At 45.0% G+C, this 20,878-nt stretch overlaps 2 protein-coding genes across 6 annotated transcripts in view; one reads left to right on the top strand and one right to left on the bottom strand.

The window, feature by feature from the left end:
* Positions 1-2,759: 2,759 nt before the first annotated feature.
* chic2 (cysteine-rich hydrophobic domain 2) lies at positions 2,760-7,713 on the bottom strand. Its single transcript, XM_035419958.1, has 6 exons — positions 7,366-7,713; positions 6,499-6,553; positions 5,454-5,609; positions 5,139-5,195; positions 4,727-4,786; positions 2,760-3,770 (listed from the first exon to the last, which is right to left on the bottom strand). Exons 1-6 carry the CDS (start codon positions 7,482-7,484, stop codon positions 3,720-3,722), a joined length of 498 nt encoding a protein of 165 aa, XP_035275849.1. The 5' UTR covers positions 7,485-7,713; the 3' UTR covers positions 2,760-3,719.
* Positions 7,714-11,617: 3,904 nt separating this feature from the next.
* Positions 11,618-20,878, top strand: part of kitb (KIT proto-oncogene, receptor tyrosine kinase b) — a 19,572-nt gene continuing 10,311 nt past the window's right edge. For all 5 annotated transcript variants that reach the window (XR_004765089.1, XR_004765088.1, XR_004765087.1 and 2 more), the window contains exons 1-10: positions 11,618-11,778; positions 13,913-14,173; positions 14,529-14,813; positions 15,241-15,380; positions 15,941-16,112; positions 16,549-16,735; positions 17,474-17,589; positions 19,443-19,557; positions 19,779-19,960; positions 20,843-20,878. The exon at positions 20,843-20,878 is cut by the window's right edge and continues 71 nt beyond it. Coding sequence is in view for 2 of the 5 variants with exons in the window: in XM_035416509.1 (XP_035272400.1) it covers positions 11,721-11,778; positions 13,913-14,173; positions 14,529-14,813; positions 15,241-15,380; positions 15,941-16,112; positions 16,549-16,735; positions 17,474-17,589; positions 19,443-19,557; positions 19,779-19,960; positions 20,843-20,878 (1,552 nt within the window). In the remaining 3 variants the exon portion in view is untranslated. The remainder of the gene's footprint in view (positions 11,779-13,912; positions 14,174-14,528; positions 14,814-15,240; positions 15,381-15,940; positions 16,113-16,548; positions 16,736-17,473; positions 17,590-19,442; positions 19,558-19,778; positions 19,961-20,842) is intronic.

Here is a 20,878-nt window from a genome sequence, read left to right as displayed (position 1 = left end):
AAACAATCTCCACAGGACAGGGGTGAAGGTATCTCAATCAACTGTTTGAAGAAGACTTAGAGAGCAGCAATATAGAGGCTATACCACAAGATGCAAACCACTCATCAGTAGTAAGAATCGGAAGACGAGATTACAGTTTGCAAAGAAGTACAGAGATGAGCCACAAAAGTTCTGGAACAAAGTTTTATGGACTGATGAGACCAAGATTAACCTCTACCAAAGTTATGGAAAGGCCAAAGTGTGGAGAAAGAAGGGATCTGCTCATGATCCAAAACATATAAGCTCATCTGAGAAGCACGGTGGAGGAAGTGTCATGGCTTGGGCTTGCATGGCTGCTTCTGGAGTGGGCTCACTAATCTTCATTGATGATGTAACTCATGATGGTAGCGGCAGGATGAATTCAGAAGTCTACAAAAACATTCTGTCTGCCAACTTACGGAGAAATGCGTCCAAACTAATTGGAAGGAACTTCATCATGCAGCAAGACAATGACCCAAAACACACTGCCAACACAACAAAGGATTTCATTAGGGAGAAAAAGTGGAAGGTTTTAGACTGGCCAAGTCAATCACCAGACCTTAACCCAACTGAGCTTGCATTTCACCTCCTGAAGAGGAGATTGAAGGGAAAAACCCCCCGAAACAAACAACAACTGAAAGAGGCTGCAGTAAAAGCCTGGAAAAACATCACAAAAGAAAAATGCAACAGTTTGGTGATGTCAATGGGTCACAGGCTTGATGCAGTTATTGCAAGCAAGAGATATGCTACCAAATGTTAAGTGTTATTTGCTTTCATTTACTTAAATACTCTCTGTTCCAATACTTTTGCTCTCCTAAAAATTGGGTGGTCACCAAAGGTGCTATGTTCTAAGTAGTTTAACACATCTAGGTGTAAATACCAGGAAATAAAATCTGAAATTCTGAACTCTTGTCTCATGTTCATCTTATTATCTCAACCCCAAATGTATTCAGTGTATTACAAAAACAAAGGAATTGGCCTTGCTGTTCCAATATTTTTGGAGGGGACTGTATATATGAGGTGTGGCTATTAAATAATGAGACTAATGCTGTAATTCAATTTTAATGAAGAAAACTTACATTTCAATTCCTTTCCCCTTCTGCAATTACACACCGCTGCAATCTGGTCTTCCACTGATCAAAGCAGTGCAGTAGGTCTTCTTCCATTAGTTGTCTCAGAAGCTTTGTCGTTTTCTTCTTCTTCTGGAACAGACTCGAAACAGGTTCCCTTGGGTGCAGACTTGATTTTAGGGAAAAGTACTTGACCACCCTCCGTATTCACCTGATCTAGCACCATGCAACTTTTTTCTTTTCCCTAAAATCAAGTCTGCATCCAAGGGAACCCATTTCGAGTCTGTTCCAGAAGTGAAGAAGAAAACGATGGAGCTTCCGAGACGACTAACGGAAGAAGATGCACTGCACTGCTTTGAACAGTGGAAGACCAGAATGCAGCGGTGTGTAGTTGCAAAAGGGGAATATATTGAAGGGGAAAGGAATTGAAATGCCAGTTTTCTTCATTAAAATTGAATTACAGCATTAGTCTCATTATTTAATAGCCACACCTTGTGTGTGTATATATATATATATATACACACACACAGTCTGCTCTTCTCAAGGAACCTCTGTTCGTGTGATTCATGCCCTGAACGAAACCATTTTCAGAGGACTTTAGAAGAATTGTAGAGATGCGTAAAGCTGGAAAAGGCTACAAAAGCATTTCTAAAGGCCTGGGTGTGCATCAATCCACAATCACACAAGCTGTCTACAAATTGAGACTGGCTACTCTCCCTAGGATGGACATCCTGAAAAGATCATAGCAAGAGTGCAGCATGCAATTCTGAAACAGGTCAAAAAGAACGCTATGGTAACAGTAAAGGACCTGCAGAAATCTCTTGAACTTGCTAAAGTCTCTGTTCATGTGACCACTATAAGAAAACCACTAAACAAGAATGGTATTCATGGGAGGACACCACAGAGGAAACAACTGCCCTCCAATAAAACATTGCTGCACATCTAAAGTTTGCAAAAGCCCACCTGGATGTTCCTGGGACAATGTTCTATGGATAGATGAGACAAAAGTTTAACATTTTAGCAGAAATGCCCAACACTACATTTGGAGGGAAAAAGCACTGTTCACCAACACCAAAACCTCATCCAAACTGTGAAGCATGGTGGAGGGAGCATCATGGTTTGGGGCTGCTTTGCTGCCTCAGGGCCTGAACAGCTTGCAGTCACTGAGGGAATGAAGGATTCAAAATTATATTAAGAAATTTTACAGGAGAATGTCAGGGTGGCAGTCTGAAGCTTAATAGAAGTTGGGTGATGCCACAAGACAATGACCCAAAACACATGAGTAAATCAAAAACAGAATGGTTTGAACAGAAGAAAATTCATGTTTTGGAATGGCCAAGTCAGAGTCCAGACCTTAACCCAATGGAGATGGTGTGGCATGACCTGAAGAGGACTGTCCGTGCCAGAAATCCAGGAAATATCAATGAACTGAAGCAGTTTTGTAAGGAGGAATGGTCTAAAATGACTCCTAAACAGTCTGATCAGCAGCTTTAGAAAATATTTGTTGGTGGTTATTGCTACTAGAGGTTCTACCAGTTACTAGATACAAGGGTACACATACTTTTTCCATTCGGAACTGTGAATGTTCAGACAATGTGTTCAATAAAGACATGAAAAATGCAACTGATTGTGTGTTATTAGTTTAAGAAGAATGTATTATTGTGACTTAGATGAAGATCAGACCATATTTAATGAATAGTTAATGCAGAAATCCAGTTAATTCCAAAGTGTTCACAAATTTCTTCCTGCAACTATATATACTATATTCAGTATTTGTACTCATTATATATAAAACCTTCACTGAATTCATATCCAGTGCAAGGATATTATACACACTGGGTTTGAATTTCACCAATAAGATTTCGGTTCTTGTCTTAAGTTTGGGACACCTGCAAGGAATTTCTTAAACCAAATAAACTTGTTGACTTAGAGACAAATTATTTTAATAAAATTAGTAAGTCAATAATGCACATACAGTAACCTACTGACAACAAACAGAATAGATGTCCCATAATGCAGTCTGTTTTCACACAGTACTTCGCCTGGCCTCCCAGACTGGCGTCTCTGAAGTCCTGCAGACGTGAAGATTACTGAGCAGAACCCTCACGAAGAGAACCCAGCTGAGTAGAACCCCCATTAGGAGAATCCAGTTGAGTAGAACCTTCACAAGGAGATTCTAGCTGAGTAGAACTTTCACAAGCGGAACCCAGCAGAGTAGAACCTTCACACGGAGAACCCAGTCAGGAGTCCAAAGCCCATGTGCATAATATCATTATGCCACTGAGCTTCTCTTCAGCTACACTCTCTCACACACACATACACACACACACAGAATGCACAAATATCCCCATCAATGTCCACGTGCCCTTAGAGACAGACAGCAGACAGACAGCTGACCCAGGTTCTCTCCTGCCTCTGCAGAGATGCAGTGAGCCTGCAAATGTCCTGCAGGGATCTTAAACAGAGGAGTCTGTGACCAGCGCAGTAAGAAGGCCATGCTCCACAGGATGAACGGACAGCCGTCTCTGAGAGGCCCTCAGTAGGCCCTGTCTGTAGTGTTCAGCTCCACACGGAGACAGTCCCAGAGTAAGGCACCATGCGGGAGGACACCCTGCAGACTGACTGGTGGGGCTAGTCTGGCCGGAATATCGGGCTCTTGGGTAGGAACTCTATCAGGATGACCTGAAGTGGGAGAGAGAAGGCAACAGAGTCACAGAACAGTGAGTCTCAGAACAGGTACTGAGCCAGAGGGTGAGTCAGCGTTAATGAGCCAGACTGGGATGTTAATGGAGTTAGAGAAGGTGAGTCACAGAGTTAATGGAGTTGGAGAGGGTGAGTCACAGAGTTAATGGAGTTGGAGGGGGTGAGTCACAGAGTTAATGGAGTTGAAGAGGGTGAGTCACAGAGTTAATGGAGTTGGAGGGGGTGAGTCACAGAGTTAATGGAGTTGGAGGGGGTGAGTCACAGAGTTAGTAGAGTTGAAGAGGGTGAGTCACAGGAGATAATGTGCAGGTGTAGTTTTGGTCACTATTAGGGACTGCTGTGATTACAAGCAGAAACCAGCACAAGTTTGGCTAATGCTTCAATTATTCCATCATACTATTGGCTAACACACTAACATACACCAACATGCTATTGGCTAATACGCTCACATACATCATGCTATTGGCTAATCCACCCACATACACCATTATGCTATTGACTAATACACCAAAATACACCATCATGCTGTTGGCTAATACACTCACATACATCATCATGCATTTTGTTAATCCACCCACACACATCATGCTATTGGCTAATACACTCACATACATCATCATGCATTTTGTTAATCCACCCACACACATCATCATGCTATTGGCTAATACACTCACATACATCATCATGCATTTTGTTAATCCACCCACACACATCATGCTATTGGCTAATACACTCACATACATCATCATGCATTTTGTTAATCCACCCACACACATCATCATGCTATTGGCTAATACACTCACATACATCATCATGCATTTTGTTAATCCACCCACACACATCATCATGCTATTGGCTAATACACTCACATACATCATCATGCATTTTGCTAATCCACCCACACACATCATCATGCTATTGGCTAATACACTCACATATTCCATCATGTTATTGGTTTCACATTTCCGCGTGTTCAGTCTCCAGTGCAGGCAGAGCTAGGGGGGAGAAGAACACCTGAAAATTAGCATGTCTTTATCACAGGAGCATCACATCCAAACTGACAGGCACCCCGATCACAGGAGCATCACATCCAAACTGACAGGCACCCCAATCACAGGAGAATCACATCCAAACTGACAAGCACCCCGATCACAGGAGCATCACATCCAAACTGACAGGCACCCCGATCACAGGAGCATCACATCCAAACTGACAGGCACCCCGATCACAGGAGTATCACATCCAAACTGACAGGCACCCCGATCACAGGAGTATCACATCCAAACTGACAGGCACCCCGATCACAGGAGCATCACATCCAAACTGACAGGCACCTGCAGTACTGACCTTGTGGTATAGTCTATTATTCTCCCACTCTAGCAACTTCTCCACAGACCGCCGCGTCTACAAATAAGACACATTAGTATTTTACAGAGGCAGATGTTTTAGAGAGCTGTGTGTACGTAAACAAGGTATACAGACAGTGTCATGAAGTGTGAGAGATGAGTGTTGCTGTGTAATGTAGGGCAGTGCTAGTGCAGCACAGTGTAGTGCAGTGCCGTGTAATGTAGTGCAGTGCAGTGCCGTGTAGTGTAATGCATGCAGTGTAGTGCTAGTGCAGTGTAGTGTAGTGTAGGCTCAGCAGCACTGGAGTATCCTTACTCGCTTGCTGAGGCAGATAACAGGCCACAGGCTGAATCCCAGGGTGCAGCAGCAGCATAAACAGCCACACAGCAGCCAGCGCACATTTACAGGCAGTGTCTTCTTCAGACACCCATTCACCCTGCTGATACTGGCCTTGAACTCCTCTGGTGCCACCTAGAGACAAGGACAAACACCTACAGCTCATATCCCAATGTAAAGGCCCTAGTACAACACTTATCACTCACTGAGAAAGCTCTATACCACTCATCCCTCACTGTGAAAGCTCTACAACACTCATCCCTTAGTGTGAAAGCTCTAAAACACTCATCACTCAGTGTAAAAGCTCTAATACAACACTCATCCCTCAGTGTGAAAGCTCTACAACACTCATCACTCAGTGTAAAAGCTCTAAAACACTCATCCCTCACTGTGAAAGCTCTACAACACTCATCCCTTAGTGTGAAAGCTCTAATACAACACTCATCACTCACTGTGAAATCTCTACAACACTCATCACTCAGCGTGAAATCAGTATACCACTCATCACTCAGTGTGAAAGCTCTATACCACTCATCACTCAGTGTGAAAGCTCTAACACAACACTCATCCCTCAGTGTGAAAGCTCTACAACACTCATCACTCAGTGTGAAAGCTCTACAACACTCATCCCTTAGCGTGAAAGCTCTATACTACTCATCCCTCAGTGTGAAAGTTCTACAACACTCATCCTTCAGTGTGAAAGCTCTATACCACTCATCCCTCACTGTGAAAGCTCTACAACACTCAGCACTCAGTGTGAAAGCTCTATACCACTTATCCCTCACTGTGAAAGCTCTAATACAACACTCATCGCTCACAGAGAAATTTCTACAACACTCATCTCTCAGTGTGAAAGCTCTAATACAACACTCATCGCTCACTGAGAAAGTTCTACAACACTTATCCCTCACTGTTAAAGCTCTAATACAACACTCATCACTCAGTGTGAAAGCTCCATACCACTTATCCCTCAGTATGAAAGCTGTACAGCCACCACAATGTCAGGTGAATAATCACCACTTACCTTTCCTGTGAGCGAGGAAGGAAACTCTGACTCAAACTTGTTGCTCAGTCCAAACCTGTGAAGAGTAAACAGTACCGGTCTTAACTTGAGGGTTTAATCACAGTTAGTACCGCTCTTAACCTGACGGTTTAATCACAGTTAGTACCGCTCTTAACCTGACGATTTAATCACAGTTAGTACCGCTCTTTGTAAGAGATTTCACTTCGCATCATTTTCATTAATCGCAATAATCATTTCGCAGACGCTGAAAATTGGCATTGGACGATTCTAAAACCCTTCAAGCCAAGCTCTTACCATCCTGTGTAGTTTTCCTGAAACGAAGTTGTAAAATTAAAACTAAGCTTTTTAACTGAATGTCTGTTAACGGTGCAATAGCCATATTTTCATTATTTAACCAACAGTAATCGCAGAAAGTAGCAAAGACTTTTCGCTTCTACCGAAATCCCGAAACGTAAGATCTAAAAAGCTTTCCAGGGCACTTCCACCAGCACGAACTTCCTGTCTACAGCGAGTCAGCCTGCGACACGGAACCACAACAATCGGGCAACATACCCCACGCAGGGATGAAAATGCAAGTAGAACAACACAGTGACTTGAAATTACGCGAAAAGTTTGAACCTGTTTTAATTTGTCCTGTTAATGAAAATATATGTTCTTTCTTATGGCCTCCCCGCCCCCACCCTAGAGTGCAGTAGTCGGAAACACGGCCTGTAACTGCAGCGAGGAAACTCGATAGCTCTCTGTCGTGCGTGTACACCCCCAGATTGCCCACAGACACACTTCTCAGCCTCACATTGCAGGTAAACTGATCAGTTGTCTGGGGAACACACGGTTCTTTAATCCTTGACACCCGGACAGGCTCCTTACACAGTGACGTGGCCGGATCCGCGCACCACAACTGGGTCCGGAGTGTACTTAAGCAGTTGCTCTTCCGCGGCCCTGTCCTCGTCCTCTTCCTCCTCGTAGATTTCATCAAAGTCCTCCATCAGCGGATCTCTGTGCGATGCTCTCCCCGGGAGAGACTCGCAGTGCCTCTTCGGCAATGGATGGGGACGGCGACCAGCACGAAAACGTCCGAGGCACCCAGAGATGTTCGGTGACAAGCGTCTCTCTCTCTCACTCTCACTATCTCACTCTGTCGCTCTCTCAGCCAAAACAACGACATCCGCAGCAGCTCCGCCTGATCGCGAGAGAGACCTTCCACGTCACGTGGCGCGAGAGACTTGGCCGCGTCACACACTGAGAGGGTTTTGCTACGTCACGGTGCGTAAAGGGATATGGCCTTCTCCGTCTCAATGATTTTCTCGTGCTGTAGGTGAGAGTCAGTATAAATGTAATTGTCTTTTTTTTGCTTATGACCTGCCGCGATGAAATTTTATTTAGTAGTCTTTACCCATTTCAATTATCGTAAACGAATCTGATACTATTTAAAATAATTAAATCATACGAAATGAACAATGATATCGGAATGATTGTAACAGAGGGGTGGAATAATTGTAACAAATGAAAACTCCATATAATGCTCGTATGGAGTTTTTCTACACATACGAACGTTAATCAAGGAAAGCACATTTCTCCACTGGCAATGTGAGACCATATTGTGAAGCATGGCATTTTTTATGAAAAACACGGAGCGCAACGATTGACGCAGAAGCAGCAAGTTACTTCGTAATTTACTGCGAAGTGCGTTGTCCAAATCGATGTGGAAACCTGCTTTTGTTTGTTTCTTAAAACCCAGGTAAGGTTTTTCACAAAAAAGCCTTCTATACAGACCTGGTGTGTGCTTATTCTAAATGACTGCGGCCAGGTGGCTGTTTCTTTTTTATGAATCACTTGGAGCATCCAGAATATGATGCAGTGTCAAATTAGATTTACACATTTAAAATGTAATACTGAACTAACTTAAAAAGTCAACTGCGTTGATGAGTGCAATCTTTACAATGGCTTGCATTGGCGGAATCAGTCGCAGGTTTCTGGTTCGGCCTCCTTTCCCTGACAGTAGACTTCCCTCCTCCTCCACTAGAGGCCAGTGTTGGATCAGTGCTGACGCACTTCTGTCCTTCTCCACTAGAGGCCAGTGTTGGATCTGTACTGATGTCTCCCTGAAATAGGCAGTTACCGGCCAGGCTATGATGGAATTCTGTCAGCTTCCCTGAAGCCACGACATCACCATTGGTTTGAGAAGTCTGTTGCAAGGCGAGCTCTTCGTTCAGGTGTATATAAGCCACCAGCATTAAATGAAGGGGGAAAAAAACCCATGACTATTGGGGAAAAAAGGGTGTAAAGTACAAAAACGTATTCAAGAGATATTTTGGGGAATGGCACTAACTAATGGCACTCACTAAGGGTAGTGAGTAGTATTTATAAGGGTAGTGAGTGGTATTTATAAGGATAGTGAGTGGTATTTATAAGGGTAGTGAATGGATAGTTTTTGAGGACAGACAGAAGCAACCCCTCAGATGGCTTAAGATAATGCTATTTAAACTCACAGCATTGTTTTTATGGTAAATTCCAGTCGGTGGTAAAGAGATTAAGCCTGTGAGCCTAATCAAGGAAACATCCACGACTAAATCATTGGCTGTGGGTTTCTCAGTCGCATTAATGATGATGTAATCTGCACAGTCAGCCGTTAAAATAAAATGAATTTCTAAAAGCACATTTGCATGGAAGCTGTGGGGGTTGAGGGGTCTATCTGAGCCTTCTGCCCTGGGTGGGTCAGTGCAGAACAGAGAAATGACATCACACACCAAGCTTCAGCTTTTAATAATGACCCAGAGCATCTGAGCAGTGTGCTGAGTCAGCAAACCACTCATGGCTTTGAGTTCTTTCCTGGCTGCAGGAGAGCACAGTAATCCTACCATCTGTGTATTTAAAGCAGTGACTCTGAATCTGTACCACTTACATCCCCTTTAAATATGTAGTATGTACAGGCCACACCCCTTTAAATATGTACCACCAAGAGACCATGCCCATGAAATATGTATCAGCGACAAGCCATTCTCTTTTAAATATGTACCACCCACACACCATTAGCCTTTAAATATGAATAGCATACATGCCACACACCTATAAATATGTACAGCCTACATGCCATGCCCATCTACATGCACACAATGAGCAACACATGATACCTACTCTACTGAATTAATACTGAACATTTTAATGTGTAATTCCAGTAATGAGAGAATGAAGAGGGTTATTTTTGTGAAGATAGCTGACTGAGTCTCCTGGCTTTTAGCCAGACTATGTCTAACAGTGAGTCAGCATCAAAAAAATCAATAAGGCATTTGGGCATCAGTGTCATTCCTACAGTATGAGCTCACATTAGAGTGGTGCCTGCCTGCAGACCCTCACAAGGACAGCCCGGCTAGGGATCTGATCCAGTCCTTACTTTACAAACACCAATCACAGCCCGGCTAGGGATCTGATCCAGTCCTTACTTTACAAACACCAATCACAGCCCGGCTAGGGATCTGATCCAGTCCTTACTTTACAAACACCAATCACAGCCCGGCTAGGGATCTGATCCAGTCCTTACTTTACAAACACCAATCACAGCCTGGCTAGGGATCTGGTCTAGTCCATCCTCATTTCTATCCCAATTAACACAACCAACACAACACTGCTAATAAAATAAACACAATCAGCAATATCACACCTAATACAGATACACTCGTTATATATTTTGTGTGCAACAGCTGGCTAAAAACACATCCCCCACATCCCCACCCTGAACAAGCTGCAGTCTCCATAGCACCCACAAAGTGAACCACCTGTTTAATTAGATCTGATTCCTGTTCTTGAGTGAGTGATGCAGATTTTGGCAGCAGGGTCCAGTATAGTTGATATTTTATTTATTTATTGTATACCGTTTGACTTAGTTTTCTAAAATATGTATGTGTTTATGTATTCAAAGTCTTGTCATTCCACACATATATGTACACTGTATCTGAACGCATAATTCACAATTTGACACAAACACATTCATATACACACAATTTATCTCTCTCTCTCTCTCTCTCTCTCACACACACACACACTCACAGTTTGACACAATTTCACACAATGTTGGCAGTGTTACAGCTGCACAAAGGTGGGGGTCTATATGATACAGCAATCATTTTAATTTTCTATTCAAAGCAGCCAGCCTGGAGGCAGACGTGTAAAGAAATGATCAGATAACCCAGCAAAACAGCAGCCATCCCAACAGCTTAAACACTCCAGGAAGATTTACAGTGCCGCTGTTTTTAAAATACAATACAATATATGTGAAGAGGCTCAGAAACAGACACCATATTGTTCATTCAGAAACATCTATATTTAGGATGTAAATTCAGAATGAATTTACATCCTAATGAATTTTGATGTAGGTAGTTGTGTCAACATCGGATATGCGTTTTACAGCGTGGCAGATCCAGTACGTAAAATGCTCCTAACAAAAATAGTATCAAAGCCATTATCTGTTCCTCTACACAGTAATTAAGGGCACACCACGTCAAGCGTTCAGGGAGGAAATGTACTAATCGCAGATGAAGGCTGGTGCTGTCTGTGGTGAGTTTTGGTCAGAATTTGCGCAGACTCAGTACGACGTTGTACTTCAGCGGTTAATTTCCCGTCAGTGTTGGTTTAACACTGGCAAAGCACTTCAGCAAAAAAAGACGTGCACCTACTCACGATAGCAACTGTTCTCACGTTAAAGTAGTTGGTCTTCTGCAAACGCCCTCACGATGAGCAGTGTGACCAACTGTCTAATGAAACCGAGTTCTGTGGGACAATTTTAACCACGATTTATATTAAAGAGAGATGTAAATTAATCTAGAATATACTGATAATAATGTAGAATAATATATAAGAAATGTATTATGCCTATTAGACATGGGACGCCTAAAAATTGGGTGCATCGTGAAAACCCCGAGGTTACGTTGTCAAGGCATTAAGAAAGTAAGAAAATACTACACAACATTCAAACAATGTTTCAGTCAGAGATGCTCTTAATTTCAGGGCGAACTTTTTAACTTTACTCGTTGTCCTTAGGTTATGCGCAGGTAGCTGCCTCGTCGTAGCCCTGCCCCTTTAAAATATTCAAATACATTTAGTCAGCGCTTCGTTATTGTGCTGAACAGTGGTATTAAAGGAACCGCACTGTAACACGCACTAACGCGCGCGCAGGCACACTGTAGGGCGCAGAAGAACGCAGATTCATCGTAGCGAATGGCGTATTAATGATGGAATTTAGCTGGCTTCTGTTTACAGCGCTTTTTCTGTTTACTCTCAAACCAGGTAGGACAAACATTACTTCAGAGCACAGTGTTCGTTTTGGTGTCGCATAGGAATTATTTATCGGAATATTTATATTTCATCGGGGGCTATTAGGCTATTTATCTGAAAATAAATGTACGTAAAAAGAAAACAGTGGTCCGATCATATTTTATAAACTGAATTCAGTTGAAAAGCAGTAATACTATGGAGAGATTGATTACAGCTTGTTATTTCTGTACTTTACTTTCCCACCTATGTGTTGGTTAACACTGTTAATAATTCATACGCGCGCTGAGCCATTACTCATACAAAGACCGCTTGCGTGTAAGATGATGCCAATAACGGAATATTCCTCTGGAAAAGCAACACCGCTAAGTGTATCAGAGATGATTCGTATGGCATTTATGTCAACGTGTTGGCACACAGGGAAAGCCTAATAACCCATGCTATGCTGACACACGTCAGTACGCCCTCCGCTATAGCGGCTGTCTCTTAGAACAATTTGCATAACCGTAGTCTAAGCAGTAGCGTTGCGCAACGACTAAGCAAATCTTCAAAAGAAATTCGATAGTTTTACTGAACGCTACAGGTGTTGGGGCGCCATGTGTGTCCGCTTGGCGGATTTCAATTATTTATTCACTTATTGGTGCTGTTCTGAGAGAGAGAGAGAGAGAGAGAGAGAGAGAGAGAGTTTAATTATTCAATTTCACATGCCAATTTATTAGTTAATTTAGGCGCCTCTTTACTGTCGTTACAATCTTGTTTTTCTAGTCACTCTCCCTAACCCCTAATGTGCTGTAATACGCTTCTGTTTCGTAGTTTCATGTTTATTTGTATAAACACCTCGCGCTCGCTGGCTGGAGTCAGTGTGAAACCAAGCAGATCAGCGTGCTCTCCGTCTCCTAATGACATTGCTGTGACTCAAATGCTCTTTGCTCTGAAATGCATTTGGGACTGTTCAATACATAATTACTACATATGCGTTTGTTCCTTTTTCGTCAATATGGCTTATGGCTTATTATGTGATTCCTTGCTGATGTTTTTGCACAACGCTTTGGTACCATTATATTATTGGAGGCTGGCCAATGCTGCATTGTTGTCTGTGGTGTTTTTTAAACAGGCCTTATTTAAGGCCCAGCATCACAGAACACCACTTGATCTAGGCGTGAGCACAGTCATAATAATGCATAAATACTGTGCTTTAATATATACTTCATGAAGTGCATTTTTGGCCTTCCTGTGTTACTGAAGAAGTAATAGCAACTTCAGCAGGATATTTTCATCTTAATAGACAGCTTTTTTTCCAGGTTTTGCATGACCCCAGGGGGTGTGACTGTGAGGCAGATATTCTGTTGGGTGTTGTCTATAAAATGACTCTACAGGGAACAGTACCTGTTTAAGAACCAGTGAGGCTCCAGGTGGAGTTTACCTGTTTAAAAAGCAGTGGGGCTCCAGGTGGAGTTTACCTGTTTAAAAAGCAGTGAGGCTCCAGGTGGAGTTTACTTGTTTGAGAGGCAGTGGGGCTCCAGGTGGAGTTTACCTGTTTAAGATGGAGTGGGGCTCCAGGTGCAGTTTACTTGTTTAAGAGGCAGTGGGGCTCCAGGTGGAGTTTACATATTTAAGAGACAGTGGGGCTCCAGGTGGAGTTTACCTGTTTAAGAGGCAGTTGGGCTCCAGGTGGAGTTTACCTGTTTAAGAGGCAGTGGGGCTCCAGGTGGAGTTTACCTGTTTAAGAGGCAGTTGGGCTCCAGGTGGAGTTTGCCTGTTTAAGAGGGAGTGGGGCTCCAGGTGGAGTTTACCTGTTTAAGAGGGAGTGGGGCTCCAGGTGGAGTTTACCTGTTTAAGATACAGTGGGGCTCAGGTGGAGTTCACTTGTTTAAGATACAGTGGGGCTCCAGGTGGAGTTTACCTGTTTAAGAGGCAGTGGGGCTCCAGGTGGAGTTTACCTGTTTAAGAGGCAGTTGGGCTCCAGGTGGAGTTTGCCTGTTTAAGAGGGAGTGGGGCTCCAGGTGGAGTTTACCTGTTTAAGAGGGATTGGGGCTTCAGGTAGAGTTTACCTGTTTAAGATACAGTGGGGCTCAGGTGGAGTTTACCTGTTTAAGAGGCAGTGGGTTCACAGGTGGAGTAACAGCTGTAATTTACCTTGTTGTGTCAGGTGTGTCAAGGCCTGTCCTCACCCCCAGTGGCCCTTACCTGGTGGTGAACAGAGGGGGGGCCATCAGCTTGCGTTGTGAGGATGACGGGCGGGTTGAGTGGCGCTGGCCGAACCGTGCGAAGTGGCGCAGGGTGGCGGGGGCGGAGCAAGGGCCCGACCTGGCGCTGGTCTCCATCCCCTCTGCACAGCCGCAGCACATGGGCCTCTACACCTGCACCAACCACAGGGGCCTGGAGAGCAGCATCTACGTCTACGTTAAAGGTGCCCTCATTACTTTACCGCTTAACCCATAATCCCTACTCCCTTAACCCCTAAGCCCTAATCCTTACCCCCTACCCCCTTATCCCCTAATCATACCCCCTTAAAACCCTAACCCCTTAACCCCTAACCCTATCCTCTTAACCCCTAATCTTTACCCCCTACCCCCTTAACCCCTAACCCTAACCCTAACCCTAATCCCTTATCCCCTAACCCTACTCCCCTAACCCTACCCCTACCCCCTACCCTCTTAACCCCTAACTCTACCTTCTCTTTGTATTTTATCTTACAGTAGTTACAGTAAATATTTTTTTACAGTTTATATTTTCATCTGAGCTTCCTCTCTCTCCTCTGGCAGATATTGGCAGTGCATTCCAGCGCCCGCTGATCCCAGACATTGTGATGAAAGCAGGCCGCAGCTCTGTGCTGCCGTGCCTGGCCACAGACCCCGCCCTGACCAACCTGGCACTGCGGACGTGTGCTGGGCACGCCCTGCCTCCTGGCCTCATCTACAACAGCAGCCTGGAGCGAGGTGTAACCATCGAACATGTGCAGGAAGCATACGCGGGCTGCTATGTCTGCACCGGAACACTTGGAGGAGATGCAGTCAGATCCAGTCAGTACAAAATCACTGTGATCCCAGGTGAGAGGGACCTGCCCTATTCTCTTGCGTGTCATATCCCAGAATGCATCAGGGACCTTCCCCTTTTCCTACATACATCATATCCCAGAGTGCATCAGGGATCTTCCCCTTTTCCTACATACATCATATCCCAGAGTGCATCAAGGACCTTCCCCTTTTCCTACATACATCATATCCCAGAGTGCATCAGGGACCTTCTCTTTTCCTACATACATCATATCACAGAGTGCATCAGGGACCATCACCTTTTCCTATATGTGTCATATCCCAGAATGCATCAGTGCTCCACAGAAAGAAAGCTGTAGGAAAGGGGATTTTTGTCTTGTGCTGCCAGCAGCCGGATGTGATGTTTAAATGTGTGAAACAGTGTTGTGGAAAGACACAGTGGTGAGGTGGCGACACGGTTTATCATTATCTTTTATTTCAGTGGCACAACACCTTCCCATAATACACCTGTCTGAAAAAGAGGTGGTTATTCTGACCAAGGGCCAGACGTTTGACGTAACGTGCAGTTCCACCAACGTGAACAATGACTTCCACCTGAATTGGACCTTTCCCCCTGGCGTGGTGAGATGCTTGCCCACTACGCCCCCTTCAGCCAGAGCAGAGGAACTGCACCAGCTGCTTCATTACCTGTGAAGACTGGCTCAGATAAAAAATGAAATCAGACTCTTCATTCATTAGGCTTTTATCAGAAATGTTTGGGCTGTACAGAGTTGTAGAACATCTGCTGGCAGCTGTTGTTGTCCCAGAGACACGATAAGTCTGGAGTTTAAATACACGATCAGTCCACTCAACAAACTCAAATTGCAAACTCAAAAACAAATTTTAATTTGGTTTTCGTTATTTTCATGTGCTCCATGCAGTCAGAATTTTAAGAATAAAGCTTGCTGTTTTGATATTGCCTGGTGTGCTGTGGCAGTGTTGGTGTGGAGGGGGCTCTGTGGCATGGGTGTGCCTGGAAGCCTGCAGGTGGTGGAGTCTTTCCTGCTGCACAGGTGTGCTGATGTGCTCTAAAGAGGCCGTAATGCGCAGATCTGCATGCTGAACTGCATGTTTTGAAACACCATTCTGTGTTAGTATGTCATGTTGCATGTCTTTTTGTGCTATTTCGCCTGTTCCCACAGCAACCGTTGCTAAGCGAGGCCTCGTCCCACCGGCTGCAGGATGGCAGAGGGTTCCGCCACAGCTTGGCGCTGACGGTGCCCGCCGTGCGTGCTGCCGATGCTGGGCAGTATCGCTGCCAGGCGCTGAATGAGGTGGGCGTGGCCACCTCCTCCATCATGCTACGTGTGCATGGTAGGCCACGCCCTGAAATGCCATGAGGTTCATGGGGGTCATATGGCCATGGGAGGCCTTAAGGCAGGGCCATTCAACTGGCCGCCCAGATACAAATGAGATGTATTTCAGATGGGCTTACAATGTATGAAGTTTTGTTTTTATAAGTAGCATGTGAATGTTTTGGCCCCATAAGCACCATTTAAAAAAGTAATCTGGAGCCCTGGAAGAAGTCGCTGAAGATGTTACAGGCCCTATGCGAAGGGAGTATTCGGAAAGGCCCTGCCTTGTATGAAAGGAGTCTCTCAGTCATTTACAGGTTTATGTTTTGTGTCAGGGTTGAAGTGTGGGTTATGGGTCGGTAGTTTAGAGGTTGGGGTTCAGGGGCTTGGGCATAAGGTTAGGGCTCAGGGTTAGGGTTAAGGTTGGGGTCATGCTTGGCTGTGCTTGCTTGCAGAGAGTGGCTTCATTAACCTGACAGAGATGGAGAACAGCACTGTTCACATCCGGGAGGGAGAAACGCTTTCTCTGAGGGTGCAGCTGCAGGCATACCCAAGACCCCACACTTTGTCCTGGAGCTACATGGGAGGTGCCCTGCAAAACACCTCTGACCACACCATCATCTCCGAACACCTGGGATACAGGTGAGCTCACGCCTGCCCTCTTCCTCTGTATCTTTCTGGGGTGCATTATGACTTGCCCGGCTGTCGAGGGGTATTTAATGTGTCATTCAGGGAGCAAAATAAAAGTGTGTATGCGCATAGGGTGTATGTGTGTATAATGTAGGGTTCATTTGTTTAGGGTTTTGGGTGATTGTGTGTTGGGCGTAGGGTGTATGTGTGTTGGTTGTATGGTGTATGTGTGTGCGGTATAGGTTGTATGTATGTAGGGTGTAGGGTGTATGTGTGTTGGTTGTATGGTGTATGTGCGTAGGGTGTATGGTGTGTGTGTAGGGTCCAGGGTATAGGGTGTATATGCACCAAAGGCTGGCTATCTATTTGTGTGTATTTGCTTGTATATGTGCAATGCTTGCTGCATGCGTGTGGGTGAGTGTGTATGTGTGTATATATGAGTTGTGTGTGTGCGCATGTGTGTGTATGAGTGAGTGTGTGTGTGCATGTGTGTGTGTGTGAGTGTGAGTGTGTGTGTAAGTGTGTGTGTGTGTGTGCGTGTGCAGGGTGTGTGTGTGCGTGTCTGTGCAAGTGTGCGTGTGTGTGTGCATGTGTGAGCGTGTATGTGTGAGTGTGAGTGTGTGTGAGTGAGTGTATGTGTGTGTGTGTATGAGTGTGTGTGTGTGAGAGTGTGATTGTGTGTGTGTGTGTGCAGGGTGTGTGTGTGTGTATGTGTTTATCAGCCCTGTACTTTCTGATATGTTTCTGCAGGTCCGTCAGTGAGCTTCGGCTGGTGAGGATCAAAGCCTCAGAAAGTGGAGTTTACACCTTCAGCGCCCAAAGCACAGAGGCACTGGCCACCCGATCGTTCGCCATCCATGTGATCAGTACGTATGACAGGCTGTATTCTGGATTCTGCCTGTGTGTGTGTGTGTGTGTGTGTGTGTGTGTGTGTGCATTTGTATGTTACATTACATTACATTACAGGCATTTGGCAGACGCTCTTATCCAGAGTGATGTACAACAAAGTGTATAACCAAGACCAGGAACAAGTGTGTTGAAAACCCTACAGTTCCAAGTGCAGGGAACGACCGCATAGTTTAACTTGGACCCTGTAGGTTAATCTGATTAACACAACAAAAAACAGCAACAAAGCAGTCTATGCAAATAAAACAAGCAATACCTATTGTACTAGTGCCTACAAGTCAACTAAGATAAACAGCTTACCTAGCTACAACCCTAAGATTAGTATGTGTGTGTGTGTGCATTTGTATATGTGTGTGTGTGTGAGTGCATTTGTATGTGTGTGTGTGTGTGTGTGAGTGTGCATTTGTATATGTGTGTGTGTGTGTGTGTGTGTGTGTGTGTGCATTTGTATATGTGTGTGTGTGTGTGTGTGCATTTGTATGTGTGTGTGTGTGTGTGTGTGCATTTGTATGTGTGTATGTGTGTGTGCATTTGTATTTGTGTGTGTGTGTGTGCATTTGTGTGTGTGTATGTGTGTGTGTGTGTTGTGGTCCCAGGAAGGGAGATGGGACACTGGCCCCTAGGTGCAGAGTGGTGGCCCTACACACAGGCAAGGTAACAGCTGAAGCTCATTCCAGTTATCTCAGTTGCTACCCATTGCCTGATCAGTGGGCCTTATAAAGAGGCCGTGCTCCCAGGCCTGAGGGGACCTTCTCATGAGAAACTGTTGGGAGTTGGAGCCTGGGGCCTTTTGCTTGTGACTTTCTATGCTGTCTGGTTTGTGGTATTTTTGATCTGTGGCTTTCCACCCTGTGTTTGAGAGCGTTTTTATTATTAGTGTTCCGGGCCAGGTAAATGGTAATCTCAGTGTTCATGCGCATCGGGACCCCTACAGGTGTGTCTATCCCCTGGGTCAAGCCTACGTCTTCACGCTACCTGGAGCCCCAGCTGCATCACCCTGCCCCTCTGAACTGCATGTTATACATCTCTTCATTTGGGTTTCCAACTTGCCCGCTAGTTTAATACCTCAGACTGTAATCTGTTCAACCGATTTGAATATTTGCTGTGATAGATGGTAAATGGTAAATGGACTGCATTTATATAGCGCTTTTATCCAAAGCGCTTTACAATTGATGCCTCTCATTCGCCAGAGCAGTTAGGAGTTAGGGGTTAGGTGTCTTGCTCAAGGACACTTCGACATGCCCAGGGCGGGGTTTGAACCGGCAACCCTCCGACTGCCAGACAATCGGTCTTACCTCCTGTGCCATGCCTCATTACATTTCTGTTACCATCCATTCTACCCCTACTTTACCCCGGGCTGGCCAGCGGACCTGGGTTGCTCTCAGATTTATTCTCACCATCATTTGAGTGGTTTTCTCCCCACTGGGGAATTTTTACCTCACATTCCTGCTTGTACATGTGGGTATGTGTGTGTGTGTGTGCGCGTGTGCAGGGTGTGTGTGTGCATGTGCATGTGTGTGTATGAATGTGTGTATGAGTGTATGTGTGACTGTGCATGTGTGTGTATGAGTGTGTATGAGTGTATGTGTGAGTGTGCATGTGTGTGTATGAGTGTGTATGAGTGTATGTGTGAGTGTGCATGTGTTTATGAGTATGTAAGAGTGTGTATGAGTGTGTGTGTGAGTGTGCATGTGTGTGTGTGTGTGAGTGTATGTGAGTGTCTATGAGTGTGTGTGTGTGTGTGTATGTGAGTGTGTGTGTGTGAGTGTGTGTTTCTGCAGAGAGGCAATGCACTATGTTTCTCTCCCTGCAGGTAAACCTGAAATCATATCTCGGGATGGGCCCATTAATGGGCAGGTACGCTGTGTAGCTGCAGGGTACCCCACACCTGAGATCACCTGGTACTACTGCCAACCACCTCACACACGGTATGCGCCTTCTACTCACACACACACTCACTCTGCACACACTCACACACACACACACCCTGCACACACACATACACACACACACACACACACAGGGACACACACCCTGCACACACACACACACATACACACTCACCCTGCACACACTCACTCACACACACGCACCCTGTGCAGACACACACACACACTCACACAGTCCTCTTTCTGCGCATGTTGCACAGGTGTTCTCACCTGCAGAACGCCACTCAGGAGCAGGGCGTTTCCACGGTGACGGTGTCCAGCCCAGACTTTGGCCGCAGGACGGTGGAGAGCCGTGTGAACGTCAGCCGAGGAGCCTTCCACACGCTGGAGTGTGTGGCCACCGCCGAGGGGGAGCAGGCCTACACACTCTTCTCTGTGGGCGGTCAGTACTGGGCTATTATACTGCCTGTCAGTACTGATATAATCTTCTGTTTGTCAGTACTGCAGAATTCTACTGTCTGTGATTGCTGCTGTATTCTACTGTCTGTCAGTACTGCAATATTCTACAGTGTGGCAGTGCTGCTGTATTCTGCTCAGTCAGTAATTCTGTATTCTCTCATCTGTCAGTAGTCCTGTTTTCTACTGTGTGTCAGTGCTACTGTATTCAGCTCAGTCAGTACTACAATATTCTATTGTGTGTCAGTGCTGCTGTATTCTGCTATGTCAGTATTGCAAATGTCTGTCAGTACTGCATTATTCTACTGTCTGGCAGTACTGCTGTATTCTGCTCAGTCAGTAATTCTGTATTCTCCCATCTGTCAGTAGTCCTGTATTCTATTGTGTGTCAGTGCTGCTGTATTCTGCTAAGTGAGTACTGCAATATTCTACTTTCTGTCAGTGCTGCTGTATTCTGCTGTCTCTGTCAGTACTGCTATATTCTGCTCATTCAGTGCTGCTGTAGTCTGCTGTCTGTCAGTACTGCTTCTGAGTTTACATCAGTGTGGAAGCACACAGCTCCACAGGCAGTGTGTTTTCCTTTGGGGGGACTCTGGTGTGTTTTCTCCTCTTCAGAGTGTTTCAGAGTGTGTCAGAGGCAGCATGTCTTTATCTGACTGCTGAATGTTTGGGCAGATTTCAGGGATTAGTTTTTTTTTCAGGGATTAGTTTTTGCTAACTCTGCTTGCTGAGATTTAAATGGAGGTAATCTTCTTAGTGTTTGTCTGAAGAGCTGACGATGAGTGAGTGTGTGTCCAACATGTACTATTATAATGCTAACAGCCCACCTGTGCATATGTGTGTGTGTGTGTGTGTGTGTATGTTTCAGAACGTACCGTTCCTCATAAGCTGTTCACACCATTAC

Source organism: Anguilla anguilla, chromosome 5 (genome assembly GCF_013347855.1).
Source record: "Anguilla anguilla isolate fAngAng1 chromosome 5, fAngAng1.pri, whole genome shotgun sequence".
NCBI lineage: Eukaryota > Metazoa > Chordata > Actinopteri > Anguilliformes > Anguillidae > Anguilla > Anguilla anguilla.
Note: the sequence above shows the minus strand (reverse complement) of the source record. Positions and strands in the feature narration are given on the sequence as shown.